This window comes from Diceros bicornis, chromosome 20, assembly GCF_020826845.1.
Source record: "Diceros bicornis minor isolate mBicDic1 chromosome 20, mDicBic1.mat.cur, whole genome shotgun sequence".
Lineage (NCBI taxonomy): Eukaryota > Metazoa > Chordata > Mammalia > Perissodactyla > Rhinocerotidae > Diceros > Diceros bicornis.
In genome coordinates, this window is record NC_080759.1 from 33,269,684 (window position 1) to 33,284,741 (window position 15,058).

The window sequence follows — 15,058 nt, forward strand, 5'->3', positions numbered from 1 at the left end:
GTCCAAGAGGGATTGGGATCTATGTTGTAAGTGGAGAGATTATCCTTGGATGGGAGGAAATTCAGCATTCCCTCTAGAGGAGGGAGGACAAAGACAGGATGGTCTCAGAGATAAATAATTTTTAGACCTGGAGGGGGGTGTGCTGAGTGAGTTCATATCTGCTGGCTCCATTTTTACTGTGGCTTTCAAGACAAGGTGTGGAGGATGGTGACAAAGGTTTGAATTAGCCTCTGAAAGACTGGAAGAAGAATCTAACAAATGTCATATAAAAGTATAGTTGTGTGCTTCTGAAGGCCCAGGTGTGGTTAAAGAATAAATGTGCAGTTGCACCTGTCCATGCCAGCATGTGGGTTTGTTCAGTTGCACTTTATAGCCTGCTTTTAAGGAGAGGACACACAGACAAAGTGAGCCAAGTTAGGCAATCATAAGGGAGGTTGGGAGATTGACAAGTGAGGACTGAGAAAGAAGGCGCTGGTAAGGATTGGTCAGAATGATGTCCTAAATTGTCTAGAATGGAGAGGGAAGGAAATGGATCCAGAAGGGAGAATGAGGTAGGTAACGGCTGAGGTGAAAATGCAGGGTCAGGAGTCTAGAGCTCTCATAAGGTCACAAGCACATGTGATTGGAAGAATGAAGCTGAAAGATGGAAAGAAAGTGGATGTTGAATTTTGAACTTTCAGAGGAGACCAGCTTTGGCTGGTGAGACAATGTAAGCGATGATCTTAGAAAGGCATGCAGTTGGTGGAAATCAGGGAGCTCCAGGAACCTCATGGCTGCATATTAGATGGATTGTCAGGATGGGCGCTGAGGTTGCCCAGATCGATGGGGGCACTTGGGATGGAGAGGAAGTCTCTGAGGCAGGACCCTGAGTCTCAGTGATTTAGGAAATGACAAAGCCAAAGAGGGACATAGGGAGGATGTCCAACTGAGCTGTGCTTCAAAGAAGGATGTGAGAATGGGTCATGATGTGGAAGTTGCAGAGTGTATCTTAGAGACTATGATGTTCCTTACTCCTTAGAATTTGGGGTAAAAAGTACTTTTATCCAGGCCGGCCCAGTGGCTTAGCGGTTAAGAGCGCGCGCTCCACTGCTGGCGGCCCGGGGTCCCGGGGGCGCACTGACGCACCGCTTCTCTGGCCATGCTGAGGCCGCGTCCCACATACAGCAACTAGAAGGATGTGCAACTATGACATACAACTATCTACTGGGGCTTTGGGGAAGAAAAAAAAGGAGAAGGATTGGCAATAGACGTTAGCTCAGAGCCAGTCTTCCTCAGCAAAAAGAGGAGGATTAGCACGGATGTTAGATCAGGGCTGATCTCCCTCACACACACAAAAAAAAAATTAATTAAAAAAAGAAAAAAAAAGTACTTTTATCCGAGAAAACTGCAGGAATAGAGTTCCTTATACAAATTCGAGTACCAGATACAAATCCATTGTACCAGTCAGCCTCTTGGCAGGAAACGAACGGCACATTCAAAAGTAGTAACATAAAAGAGTTTAATGAAGGACAGTTTACAAAGATGTGGATAGGGCTAAGGATATAGATAAGGGATGAGGAAACACCCCAGGGCTGCCCAAGTGAGGAGGTGGAATTATCCTTAGAACTGAAGGAGCTAGAGGAGGCGCAGTTACCAGATCTCAGCAGGAGTGTTGCTGTAGGGAGGGCAGCCTTTGGTGAAAGGTCGCTGTCACTGACAACTGTGGCTTGGCAGAGAGGAAGCCAACCTCCTTCTCCTCTTGTCCTCTGATCTCCTGCTGGTGCCTCCCATTGGTTGAATCCAGCTGGAAGCCAGGGAGCAAAGAAATCTGGTTAATGCAGTTCATAGATGTGAACCTCCTGTAGCACAGATGTGGATGGAGAATGCATCAGGGGAGGAGTCTGGGCAAACAGAATATTGAGCTCAGCAGTGGAGATAGTCGATTGTTCAGAGGACAAAGAGAATTAGATTTATGATGGATAAGGAATTAGGAAAGGCTGGGTGTCTCTGTGTGAAAGGTACTCTTGGTCTCAAGAGGTCCAGGCCTCTGCCGTGGTGATGCGGTATGCAGGAGCAAGGGGTAGGGGGGTGTTTTGTATGTGGAATACACTTTTAGTATCAACTGTTGCTTTAATCTCTTTAACGCTTGAATTAAACAAGGTTTTACCTTACTGAATTTTCCTTGTGAAATTTTGCTCTTTGTTCTGATCTAAGACAGTTTTGTATAAAGAAAAATATTGAAGTTCATGAGATCAGTTTTCTATATTTTAGAAACAAACAAGTTGGCATTTGGGAGAAAATAGCATTAGAGGATGATCACACTTGTTACAGAAAGGGCCACAGGCTGCGTTCTCTTGACTCCAAATGCCCACAAAGACTTACGCTGTTGATGAAATTCTTTGGAGTGGATTCTCTTGCACATCTCTAGCCATAATTCCATTGCCACCCAATATCTTGTTTTTCTCCCAGTCTGGGAATAATTTTTTTTTCCTATTAGATCTTCTCATAATCTGAAGTCTACTAGAATTAAAATTTTCCCATACACTGCAAACTCCAAAACGTAATTTGAGAGAGCGGGACAGTTTTTGGTTGAGAGGTGGATTAAAGATGTTGTTATCGGGCCGGCCCGTGGCTTAGCGGTTAAGTGCATGCGCTCCTCTGCTGGTGGCCCGGGTTGGGATCCCCGGGGCGGACCGACACACTGCTTGTCCAGCCATGCTGAGGCCGCGTCCCACATACAGCAACTAGAAAGATGTGCAGCTATGACATACAACTACCTACTGGGGCTTTGGGGGAAAAAATAAATAAATAAAATTAAGAAAAAAAAAAAAAAGATGTTCTTACCTTCTTCGGAAGCTCTGCTTCGTGTATCTCCTCTGCAGCCGGCCCTCCATCCTCAGCAGGAGCTCTTCACACAGAGGAGGAAGATAGGCGAGAGCTCTCCAGTAACTTACAGTGTCAGTTCTTTCGTACCAAGTGTGCTTCAGACCCAATGTTGTTACTAAGCTTGTCCCAGTCTTTATGTATGAATCATTTTTGGTGGCTACACTGGTTCCTTGTTTAAGAAATGAATATTTTCTGACATGCTGTGGGTAATCTACAAAAGACCCCTGGGGAAGTGGTGTGCACAAAAGACGCTGCTCAGAATCTCGGTTCTGCTACTTGCGTCTGAACCGGGACAACCCCTAAATCTCTTTGCACCTCAGTTTCCTTATTTTGTAAAATAGGAACAGCCACATTCCCTCTAATGTGTGTAAAAGCGCTTTGTAAACTATGAGACTTATTACCAAAACTTGCTTTAAACCAGACACATTTTCTTTTCTAAACAAACTGAATAATTTATAAAACACAGGCCACCCCTTTAGCTCCTGATTGCTGTCGTTGTTATCTTTTGTATGGTCCCAAGGGGCTGCAAACTGTTTCTATGTAGGACCAGATACTAAATATTTCATGCTTCATGGGCCAGAAGGTCTCTGTCGCAACTATCCAACTTGGCTGTTGTAGTGTGAGGGCAGCCATAGAAACGCACAACCAAATGTGTGTGGCTGTTTTCCAATAAAACTTTATTTACAAAACTAGGTGGAGGGGCAAATTTGGCCCATGGGTCGTGGTTTGATGTCCCCAGTTCGTTTTAGATTATGTTGCCTAAACTCAGGGTGTCCTTAATAACTGCCCATGGAAAGGTGGACCTTACTTGCTGCAGGGGAACAGAGGCTGAGGAGCAAGCATCAATGTGCTAACTTCTGAGCCCAGGACTTACCTGAGTCTCCTCCGTCAGAGCAATCTGCTTGCTCCGCATGTCTCCCAAATCCTCAGGCACCAGATGATGTTGTGGAATAAGCTGATCTGCACATGCTCACGCTCTCAGCTTCTGGAAGGACTCTATTTCCTCTGCCAACTGTGGCAGAAACTGGTATTTGCCTACTCAGTGGCCAGTTTCCTCTTCTTTATAAGCAGAATCTGGGAATTGCAAAGTACCCAGCCTAAAATTCAGTGTCCCAGCTGTCTCAGTCCCTTCAGGATGCTATAACAAAATGCCACAGACTGGGTATCTTATCAAAGCAGAAATCTATTTCTCACAGTTCTGGAGGCTGGAAAGTCCAAGATCAAGGCACCAGCATGGTCAGGTGAGGGCCCTCCTGCTGGTGCATAGCTGGCACCTCCTTGCTGTGTCCTCACACGGTGGAAGGGGTGAGGGAGCTCTCTGGGGTCTCTTTTATAAGTGCATTAATCCCATTCATGAGGGCCCCACCCTCATGACCTAAGCACCTCCCAACGGCCCCACCTCCTAATACTATCATCTTTGGGAGTTAGGATTTCAACACACGAATTTGGGGGGGGGACACAAACATTCAGACCATAGCACCAGCCTCCTTTGCAGGAGTGGCCAATGAGAGTTAAGTGGACAGAACTGGGTGGAGTCTTCTGGGAACCATTTAAAAGGGGCTGACTCAGCTGGGGAGTGCATTTTTCTTGCCCTTACCCCTTTCTCTTTTCTGTTGCCTGGAGTGTGGATGTAATGGCTGGAGCTGCTATGGTTATTTTGTAACTTTAGGCAAATTTGAGGAAAAAAACATGGCAAGGTAGAAAGATAGCAGTCTCTTGGGACTTTGACAACTATCTGAACTGCCTCCAGACTTCTTTTACAGGAGAAGAAAGTAAACCTCTTTTGTGTTCAGAGACAATGACTTGTTTCTGTTATGAGTAGCTGGACACATTTTCTAACTGATATGCCAACCTACACTGACGTTGGCACTCTGACATTGGATTCCTATCTTGATTTTCTGGAAGTATCAGTTAAGAGAACACAGGATACAAATAATTGACCGGATTTCTAAGTGGCTATAAAATAAACAGTAAATAGACAAATGACTCCAAAATAAGAATTCAATGTGACTGTAAAGTAGTTACTAAGTAAGTGATTTTGGTGACTAATATAGTGAAAGGGCAAATGGTAGTCAGAGCTGTGGTTTACTGGCATATAAATATGCAGGAAGATGTACAGTTGGGTCTTGTCCTTGATGTGGATTTGAACTCACTGAGGCTAATGCCTCATAACCTGAAAAATGGGATATCTGGAAGTTACCTGGTTGGTTATAAGAATATAGTTGTTGAAACCAGGGAGTTTGGAAGAAAAGTTTTATTTTTCTTTTGTCTTGATTTTTTTTTTTCTTTTTCTTTTGTACACAAATCCAGCCAAAGCTTTGCTTACCTTTATGTAGTTTAGGTATTTTCTTACTCTGCCTCTTTAAGATCTTTCATCTGGCAGGCTGCCTGACTCAGAATAGATTGCAAGTAATTTCCTGGTACAAACCCCAGAGACTCCAGGCAGAGCAGAGGGCAGAGTGAGATGGAGGAAGAGACAGCGAGGAGGGTGCTATTAAGACAGCTCCTGCCTCCAGAGATTCCCAGGGGACACTCATTATGACAAGGACCCCTAACCCTGGGGCTGCTGTGTTTTATTAAACCTGGGCTTGTATTGCACTGTGTTAGTTAGTTGGGTCCTTGAATATCATGCTAAGCAGTTTATGTCATGCTCTTTTGTAGCCAAAAATGCTGCAGAGGTTGCTAAATGCTGTTAAAATTCTACTGAGGGAAGAGGTTATAATGGAGGTATCTTTCCTCCCCGTTCCCAGCGGCAGTTGAGTCTCTCTTCACATTAAATTGCTAGTTATTTTACCCAGGTAATGTCAATATCTAGGATCAATCCAAACACTGCAGGAATAAACTTTTGTCACTTGTGTCAGTTAGGAATACTTTTGGCTGCAAATAACAGAGGACCTGACCAACAATGGATTAAGCAAATGGGGGCTTTCGTTTCCCACATGACAGGCGTGTGGAGTCAGGCAATTGGTGACATTGGCTCAGCAGTGATGTTAGGGCTCTAAGTCAATATGCTTGTCATTCCCTTGGCCCCTCCCTCATGATTGCAGCAAGGCTGCCACAGCTCTAGACATCACATTCTCATTCAAGGCAGGAGGAGGCAAAAGAGTTGGGAGAGCTCTCCCAGAGCCCTCAGTTCTTTCATCTGAGTCTCTTGGCCAGAACTCATTCACATGGTCACCCAGGTGAAAGTGGAATGTAGCAGAGAAGGAGATTGGAATGAACTTTGAATCAGCAAGTTGGCAATGTCTGGAAAATCAGCTATAATTCAAATTCAGTGAAGTTAAAACTACCCTGAGGAATGTCAACTCCTGGAAGGGACCTTGGCTGTCTCATTCCTTGCTCTTGTGTGGCACATAATAGTTGTTCAATAAACATCTGCTGAATTCACCACCAGGACTAGGATGAGGCAAGGTCGGCACTGGAGGCACACTATTTAAGGAGGCACTCACTCCCAGGCTTGGGCAAGTGCAGAGTTGACATTTGCACTATCCTGAAATTGAGGGTCTCCTTAAACATTGTGCCCTAGGCACCTACCTTACCTAACCAGGATCCCAGCCCTGGTTGAAGGAATAAAGTGAGATTTCATGAAGATGTATGAAGTAAACACTCTACAACAATGATATTTATGAAACATTATTTCTAAACTGTGCCGTATGATAAACATTAAAATGAGGACTTAATTCACATCCCAAAGATCAGTAGAAAGAATAAAAGACTATAATTTAGCAGAGACGGGCTCTGGGGAAACCTGCCTATTGACAACAGCTGAAACACGAATTTTAAACATCTTGAGAAAATGTATTTTGGTGCAGAGAAAATTTGCTAAGGTGCCAGACTTCAATGACACCTTATTTCCACGGTACATTTACGTCGTTAAAGTACAGATTACATACTGTCATACTTTAAATCGTACTTGGAAGTTGGCAATCCAAACAAAAACCAGGTGTTTCATAGATTCATGCATTGCAGAAATAATTTTAAAAATAATTTGTGGGAAAAGAGTAAATGTTATGGAAGATAATCAGTAGATTTGAGTTCAGGTTTCAAAAAAAAAAAAAAAACACCTTACACATCACTTAATAAAACAAACAAGCAAAAAAACTACTGCTGTAAGAGGAAGAGATTAAGAGAAATTGGTCCTTATGCTCAGCATCAACTGAAAGGAGTTTATACTGAGCCTTAAAGGTTTGAAAACCTGCTCAAGGACCTCGAGGAGAGAGAGAGGTTGTGTCCAGGACCCGGGAGTGGCCTGGCTTTGCCCTGCACTGCTGTCCTCCGTCCTGCTCTGCAGTGAAACTCTTCCAGCTCTCTGAGGCAGTCTTTTCCTTTCCTTCATATCAGTTCATAGCCCTTCTCTGAATTCCCAAGGCAATTGATCAGCACCTGGCGCAGCTGTTGAACGCGGTGACTTAGGCAGAACTGGACGTCAGCCCTGACTCTGCCCCTGCCCCATGGCCCATTCTCAGGCGAGTGACCTGTGTTCTCTGGGTCTCTGCTGACTTCCTGTAATAGGGTGGCGATTAGAACCCGCCACATGAGTGGATGTGCTGATGGGTAAAGCGCTGAGCCAAGGGCATGGCCCCTGGTATGGTTATGATGGTTATTACTACAACTTCCATTCACGCCTGTGTCTTATTCTGTGTTATGTTCTAGTCTTTCCTCTAGCCTTTCCCACACGGTCTTATTCCAGATTCTCGAGGGTTGCCTGGTATCTCCTCTAGCTTAGATTCTCAAGCTCAGGTGTGAATTACAACCATCTGGAAAAGTTAAAATGCAGATGCTCTGCACTCACACCTAGAGATGCTAATGTGCTATATTTGGGGTGGAATGTGGGCATCTTTATGACAGCCCCAGTTCTTTCTCTACAGCCAGGCTTCTCAATCCAGTACTAATGCCATTTTGAACTGGAGAATTCTTTGTTGTCAAGGGCTTTCCAAGCACGTTTAACAGCATCTCTGGCCTCTACTCAGGCAAATAGCACCTCTCACTCCTGTTGTGACAACCAAAAATATCTCCAAACATTGTCAATTGTCCCTGAGGGGGACAATATCATACCTACTTGGAACTACTGCTCTCTAAAATCACCTGAAGTATTAGCACAGTCCCTCGCATGGCTAGAAGTGCTAAGGGTCCGTTTAGTTGAATTCAGCTCAGACGGGTTTGATGAAGAACTCTCACTATGTCAACAGCACTGACCCACACCTGTCATTTTGCCTTTTCTGGTAAAAAGAGTACCCCTGGTAAAAAGAGTACTCTAGTAAAAAAGAGTACCATTTTTACCTAGTACTCTAGTGTAGAAACCACAGTTCTCGTCAAATTGTTTGAGTTGTTCATTTGTCTCAGGGCTGGGTCGAGGGGACATCCTAGCCACCTGCTAGGCTACTTAGAGCACTGGGACCTAATATTTATTCCAGAGGGGCACTTTCTAGGGGGAAACGTCTTGAGGAACCGCAGGTTTTTGCCATCTACCATGTAGTAATAACTCGTTTATTGAATGGACCAGAGTCAGATGGCAACCATTGCCTTCAAACACGGTCTGTTGTACATCTCTCCCCATCCCTGGATGACATTTCAAGTATTAAAAGGTCCACTGAGTCTATATCAAAATTTCAGTCTTACATCCAGTTCCCAAGTAGAGAGAAAAAGAGTATAAACCACCTCATGTCCTCCATCCCCATGGGGACTGGTCCCTATGCTCAGTATCAAGCCTGAGCAGCAGAGATGGGAAAAGTTTTGACTTGGATGTGAGCTTGAGAGAAGGCAAATGTGTTTTCCACCTCCTGGAAATGAGCTGGAAGCCCTACAGGTTTATTCAATAGCTGCCTGCTCTTGACACTGCCTTACTCTCTCTATTTCTATAAATAGCAGAACGTTTTAAACTCACGTGGAACTATTATAGCAACTCCAGGTCTCTTGCTACTGAAATGGCTAATGAAATGGCACAGGTATTTAAATTCCAGAAATCCCTAAAAATGTTCTTAAGGCCAAAATCATTACATGGTCTGGCTGTGGGGAAAATGGGTTTGTTGGCTTGGAGGTGGGAGAGGCCCTTGGAAAGACTGGACTGCTCCGTGGGTAGTTGCTGTTCTCAGAGGCTAGGCTTATGTCACTTCCTCAACAGGACAGCTTCCTCGCAGTATCTGCTCTCCCTCTGTCTAGTCTCAGCACCCAAGCTGTGGAGTGCAAAGAAAGGACTGTCCTGGCAAAGCCCAGTGCAACCATCACGGTCCACATCCCTGCCCAGCCCAGCGAGCCTGCTCTCACTCCTCAACACTCGGTGACTCGCCCATCTCCCCTCCGCCCCCTGCGGTGTTTGCAGTGCCTTTCCGTCGACCTGATTCTGTCCCTCCGCCTCTGCTTTTACACAGGCTGACTCCTCTAAAGTTCATCCGAGCTCACTAACTTGCTTCAGCTCCCTCATGCAACCATCCTTTTTCTGAAAGAGGAAAACCGAGAGTGTAGTGTCAGAGACACCAAAGCGGAGAGGGTTCTTTAGAGGGTGGAGTGAGGTTTCCTTTGGATTTTGCATCAAAGGGGATGTGGAAACCCTTGGTGCTTTCTCTGTATGGATGTCTGTGGGGTGCCCTCTTTGACTCTAAGATCCACCTCTGTGTTGTAAGTTGTTGGCTGCAGACTCAACTCAGTATTGGTGAGAAAGAGAGAGAGGGAGAGAAAAGAGGGGGAGGGGAAGGGGGGAGAAGGAGAGGGAGAGGGAGAGCGAGAGAGAGGGAGGGAAAGAGGGAGAGAGAATATGTAATTCAGCTTATTGCCACTAGGAGGCACCAAAGACAACCCAATAAAGTGCAGCCAGGGGCTTGAAGGTTTTGCTCTTCCCACATTTAAATCTGTCCCTGAACTCAGCAAGAGGACTCCCAGGAACCCCGCTAAGAATCATGAAGATACAAACCTCCATGAAATTTCAGCTTTCCATATCTCGTCCCGCAATGATTCTCGAAATCCAGGCAGACGGAGAGCTTTGGCAATGGCAGACCGCTCTGCACCCTGGGATGAAAGAGCCTTAACTGGGTCCAGTGTGAGGAGACCTGGTGACCATTCCCAAAGTCTCCTTTGGCTTTGCTGCTGGCGCCTCCACTCAGGCTGTGCCCCTAATCTCCAGGCCTCTGCATTTCAGAGCTCCGTGAATGTCTCTTCCCACAAGCTCCTGGGGGTGGGGTGTGGGGCAGCAAGCAAGAGCTCTGGATCCCCCCCGCCGCCCCCTCCCTCTCTCTCAGACTGCACACTCAGTTACTTCCCATATCGGATCTGTCTTCTCTGTCCACACTACCAATACCTCCTTCCAGGCAGCATGACCTCTCACCTGATTGTCACCAGCGTGGCCTCTCATCTCCTACTGGTCAGCCTGTCCCACCTTGCTATCCGCTCTCCACACTGCATCCAGAGGGGTCTTCTACAACGCAAAACATCACTCCCGCATTTGAAACCCTTTGCGGTCTCCTGTTGCTCTTAGTACAGAATGCAGATTTCCCACCATGGAATGATCTGGTGCCCGATAACCTGCCTGGTTTCATCTTTCTCCAAATTTCCCCTCTCCATGTTCCCCCCCAATCTCCACAACTCTTTATCACACCCCTACACACACTCCTATTCCTCAATTTTCCTAAAATACTTGCGTTTCTCTAATTATACTGTTTTCTCTTTCACGTTGGCCTTAGCACTTGGGAAATATACAGTGCTCTTCCTTCTTCCATCCCCACGAACCTACTCTAAATAACTACCACCTTCTTTTAGGATTAAAGCTTAGACATCTCCTCCTCCTCTGAGAAGTCTTCAGAAAGCCCCACTCCAAGGCTAGGGTAGCCGCCCTCTTCTGATTTGTTGCAGCTCAGTAGTGGGGTTGCTCCCCCCACCCCGCAACTGTAAGCTCTGTCTATCTTGTTCCCTCTTTTCCCCACTCCTAGCCCCACACTTACTAAGCCCTTAGCAGACATTTGTTGAAGGAATGGACCCAACGCGCGCCTGGCAGGGGGAAATGCGCGGACACGATGCCAACACAAGGTGGTGCTGTGGCCACGTGCAGGGCAGTCTATTCCCGGCCTTGCACAGGCCTGGCTGGATGGTCTCTGTTGTCATCACGCTGACTCTTCCCTGCTCAGAGAGGGCCTTCTGGAGTGAGGGACGCGTTTTGCAGTACTGTGAAGTTGGTGGCATGTTTGGGGACAGACTCTTGCTCTGGTACTTGATGCCTTCGTGCAGACCTCAGAAGCTCTGAGTATCGCCCTTCTTCGCCAAGACCCTACCAATAATACCTTCTTCAAAAGCTCCCAGTTCTTAGCAAACTTGATGTTTCCTGTTCTGCTTAACTACCGGACTTCAGTTCTTAAATTTAAGATTCTAAGCTATTCAGGATCTTGCTTCTCAGAGCAATCCTCTGCTCCAGCACCAGTGTCTTGAAAATAGCACACGATAAATATCAGCTATTTGTTGATGAACTGGATCACTAAATAATTAAAAAGCATAGTTAATATGAGCATTTCAAGTATCAGGGTAGGCTGGCAGGAGAGAATGCAAATTTTTTTTCTGAATATAGCAAATTAGACTTCAGAGGTAACTGCTTGCCTCATCCCTGGGTAGGGTCGGCCGCAGGAGGCAGAATGGGGCATTTTTCCCAGACTCTACCCTGATTTCCTATGAGTGGGCCCATCGAATTGTGCTTTGAAACTCTTTTGTATTATTTCACAAAGGTGGTGGAGTAGAAAGAGGCCTGCTTGGGAGTCAGAAGCCCTGTGTCTGGGTGTCGGCCAGGACTTTTGAGCAGGCTGCTTTACCAACCCAAGCCTTAGTTCTCAAGTCAGCCAAAGGAGGTAGCGACACGAGATGATCTTTCAAGATCTTACCGTCCTAACAGTGTGTGAATTACTGTGAGCCACACTGACCGTGGGGCCTTGGCAAGTTGCCTGATTTCTCTGTGCTCCAAATTCTTTATCTGTGAAATAGGAACCATAGTCACATCCAGCTCAGATGGTTTTTTTTTTTTAAATTGAGAGGAAATTCACATAACATAAAATTAGACATTTAAAAGTGTATATCATACACTCACAATGTTATGCCACCACCACCTAATATCAAGTTTCAAAACATTTTCATCACCCCTGAAAGGAAACTTCATACCCATGAAGCAGTCACTCTCCATTGCCCCCTCCCCCTAGGCCTTGGCAACAACCAATCTGTGTTCTGTCTCTATGGATTTGCCTATTTTGGATATTTCATATAAACAGATCATACAATACGTGACATTTTGCATCTGGCTTCCTTCACTCAGCATAGTGTTTTTGAGGTTCATCCTTGTGGTAGTGTGTATCAGGACTTCATTCTTTTTATGGTTGAGTAATATTCTGTTGTATGGATACACCACATTCTGTTCATCCATTTGTCTACGGATGGACATCTGGGTTGTTTCCACCTCTTGGCTGTTGTGAACAGTGCTGCTGTGAACATGGGTGTATGTGTATTTGTTTGAGTCCTTGTTTTCAATTCGGCTCCTAGGGATTTTGTGAGGACTGGATACACGCTTACCACCTAGTAGGGGCACAATAAATGTTAGCAGTTGAGGTTTTTGATGTCATCCTGAAGGATGCAAAGAGAGCCCCACAAGGGTTCTTTCTTTTGCCATCTCTCTCAGATCCAGGAGCCAGATTTCACTGTCTCCCCACCACTGGTTTTTAGTCTATGTCTCTCTCTACTCCCCACTTGCTGCTGTGGCTGGTGTGGAAAACCAGAGCAGGTAGAGTAGGGTGGAAAAGGCAGGGGAGAAGGAGTGGAAATGAGGCCGGGGAGGTGAGTGGCTGGGCACAAGCTTTGGGCAAGGAGCACTGAGTGAGGGGAAGGGACGGGAAGGATGACTTCCCGGGAAGGAGCAGACCCTGAAGTGCTGCCAGTTCCAGGTCCCCTGGTGGGAGGGCTGGAGTGGGGCCAGGGCTGGTGCCACTGGCAGAATATGGTCAGAGCCAGGACGAGCCTCAGGCAAGGATGAATAAGGGAGCCAGAGGAGGCTAGACAGTGAATTGTGGTCTTGTACATGAGCACAGGATTCTGATTGAGGCAGAGGGATGCTGGAGGGGTAGAGTTAGGGCTGGAAGCTGGGACAAGCTCTGAGAATTATCAGCTTGAGATCAGGTGACAAAATAGAAAGAGGCAAACACAGGTTTTAAGACACTTAATGCTGCCGGGAAGGCAATTGATCTGGGCCACAGGTGTCCTTGTTGGATGAGAATTTGGAACATGCTCTCTGTACCTGCCTGACAGGAGCGGAGAGGCAGGTCTCTAAGCATGGTGTGTGTGGCCATCTGCAATTCCAGGAAACCTCTGCTTTTTGTCCTGGAGGAAGCAAGGAAGGCTCCATATAGCTTTAGGCAGAGCAATTTCTTCAGCTGGGACATGACAGGCAAAGGCCTCCTTTGAGTAACTCTTCCGAGAAGAGTTACACCCATTTTCATCCATATGGTGGGAATCAGGATGAAGGGCAAGGAGAGAACCCATAAGTTGGCTCTTGGAGGTGCTCTCGGAAGTGAGGCAGTTAAGCGTGGGCATCCCTGAATTATTTATTCTGGTCTCAAATTTCAGTCTCAGATGCCCTCTCTCTGAAGTTAAATAATGAGAACTTTGTAGGGAAGACCTTACGGGTTATATGGGAGGGGAACAGCCTTAGAGGACATGAATCAGAGGGCTGTCCTCTTTGATGACAAGAATCCCATCCTAACGTGGCCTCCAGGGGAAGTGCCAGCACTTGGCCAGAGGGGGAGACCTTGAGTCAAGGGCAGAACCGTTCTAACATCATTTTTTCTGCACCTTGAATGCTGTTCTTTGCATACACAGCAAGCTCTCTTGCACCTTCACAACTCATACCAAAAGAATAGTTTTTAGAATCCCCCATTTACTGGGTCAGTGGGCTCATAGGAAGATCAGTGTTTTTTGGAGCAGGGATGGAACCTAAAGACCATCTAATCCAGTCCTTTCATTTAACAGAAGAGGAGGAGTCGGAGGTCCTGAGAGACCTCACCGGGAATGGGGTAATGAGTCAGAACTAGAACCCGGGTCTCCAGGCTCCCAGCCCAGGGCTCTTTCCACTGTTGTGCGGGTTCTCGGAACTCAAGTCCAGCTCCAGGAGTCTGCACGTTGCTCGTGGACCTGTCAGGAGGTGGTGCTTTGCCGTACCCACCCTCTCTCCTATGTCTGATTATTTAAAACACAAAAGCCAAACTGTAGAATAAAGATATATATTTGTCAGGAGAGAGGGATAGTGTCTATTTACCTTTTTTCTGACCTGAGAACCTAGTTAGGTGTTAATGGACACTAACCTGTTAATCAAGGAAAATATTCTAGGTACTGGTAGGAATCGTTAAAAGCCCGTATTGAGAATCTCAAACAACAAAAATTAATGTTTAGACCAAAGAGGAGACTATTAAATGTGAAGTCAAGGGAATATGGAGAATTGTAAATAAAAGAATAAAGCATATCAGGTTGGCTCAAAAAGAGTTTAGAGACATGGGGCTTTTTTTAATGGCCAGAGGAGGGCTTCGGAAAGATGAGAACATATCAGAGGATAGCTATATGTTTAAAATTATTGTCCAGGATGGAGAAATCAGACGTTTTCAGGACTAGGTAAGTAAGTAAGAAATATGCCAGGCACACCGTTGGTGTAGCTAAAAATTGGAAATTCGTGGAGGTTTGAGACTGTTCTTGGGAAGCGGATGAGAGGGCATGGCGTCGATTTCCTTCGCGGAGAGGCTGCTGTCGCCCTGCCCAGCCGGAGGCAGGTGAAGGGGCCTGAGCTCCGCTAACCTGCTGTGGATTCCCCTCTCAGATGGCAGGGACGGCACGCCATGACCGGGAGATGGCCATCCAGGCCAAGAGAAAGCTCACCACGGCCACTGACCCCATTGAAAGACTCCGACTGCAATGCTTGGCCAGGGGCTCCGCGGGCATCAAAGGACTTGGCAGGTAAGACCCGGGCCGTGGGGTGACAGGGAGATGGAGGAGAAAGGCCGGACACGGCCAGGTAAGGCTAAGACTAGCTGTGTGACCTTGGGCAAGTCACTTCCTCCTGGGGTCTCAGTTCCTTATTTGTAAAATGCAGAGTTTGGAAGAATTGATCTCTGAGGTCCCTTGTGACAATTTTTGGTTCTTAGTCCCAGATTCAGCAAGGCCCGTGTCTGCTACAAGAGAGTGTAGCTAC

General features: G+C 46.3%; 1 protein-coding gene across 4 annotated transcripts in view; it reads left to right on the forward strand.

Moving 5' to 3' along the window:
• CAPSL (calcyphosine like) overlaps positions 1-15,058 on the forward strand; it is a 49,666-nt gene that overhangs the window by 15,346 nt on the left and 19,262 nt on the right. For all 4 annotated transcript variants that reach the window (XM_058564244.1, XM_058564243.1, XM_058564242.1 and 1 more), the window contains exon 2: positions 14,687-14,823. In XM_058564244.1, the coding sequence (XP_058420227.1) occupies positions 14,687-14,823 (137 nt within the window). The remainder of the gene's footprint in view (positions 1-14,686; positions 14,824-15,058) is intronic.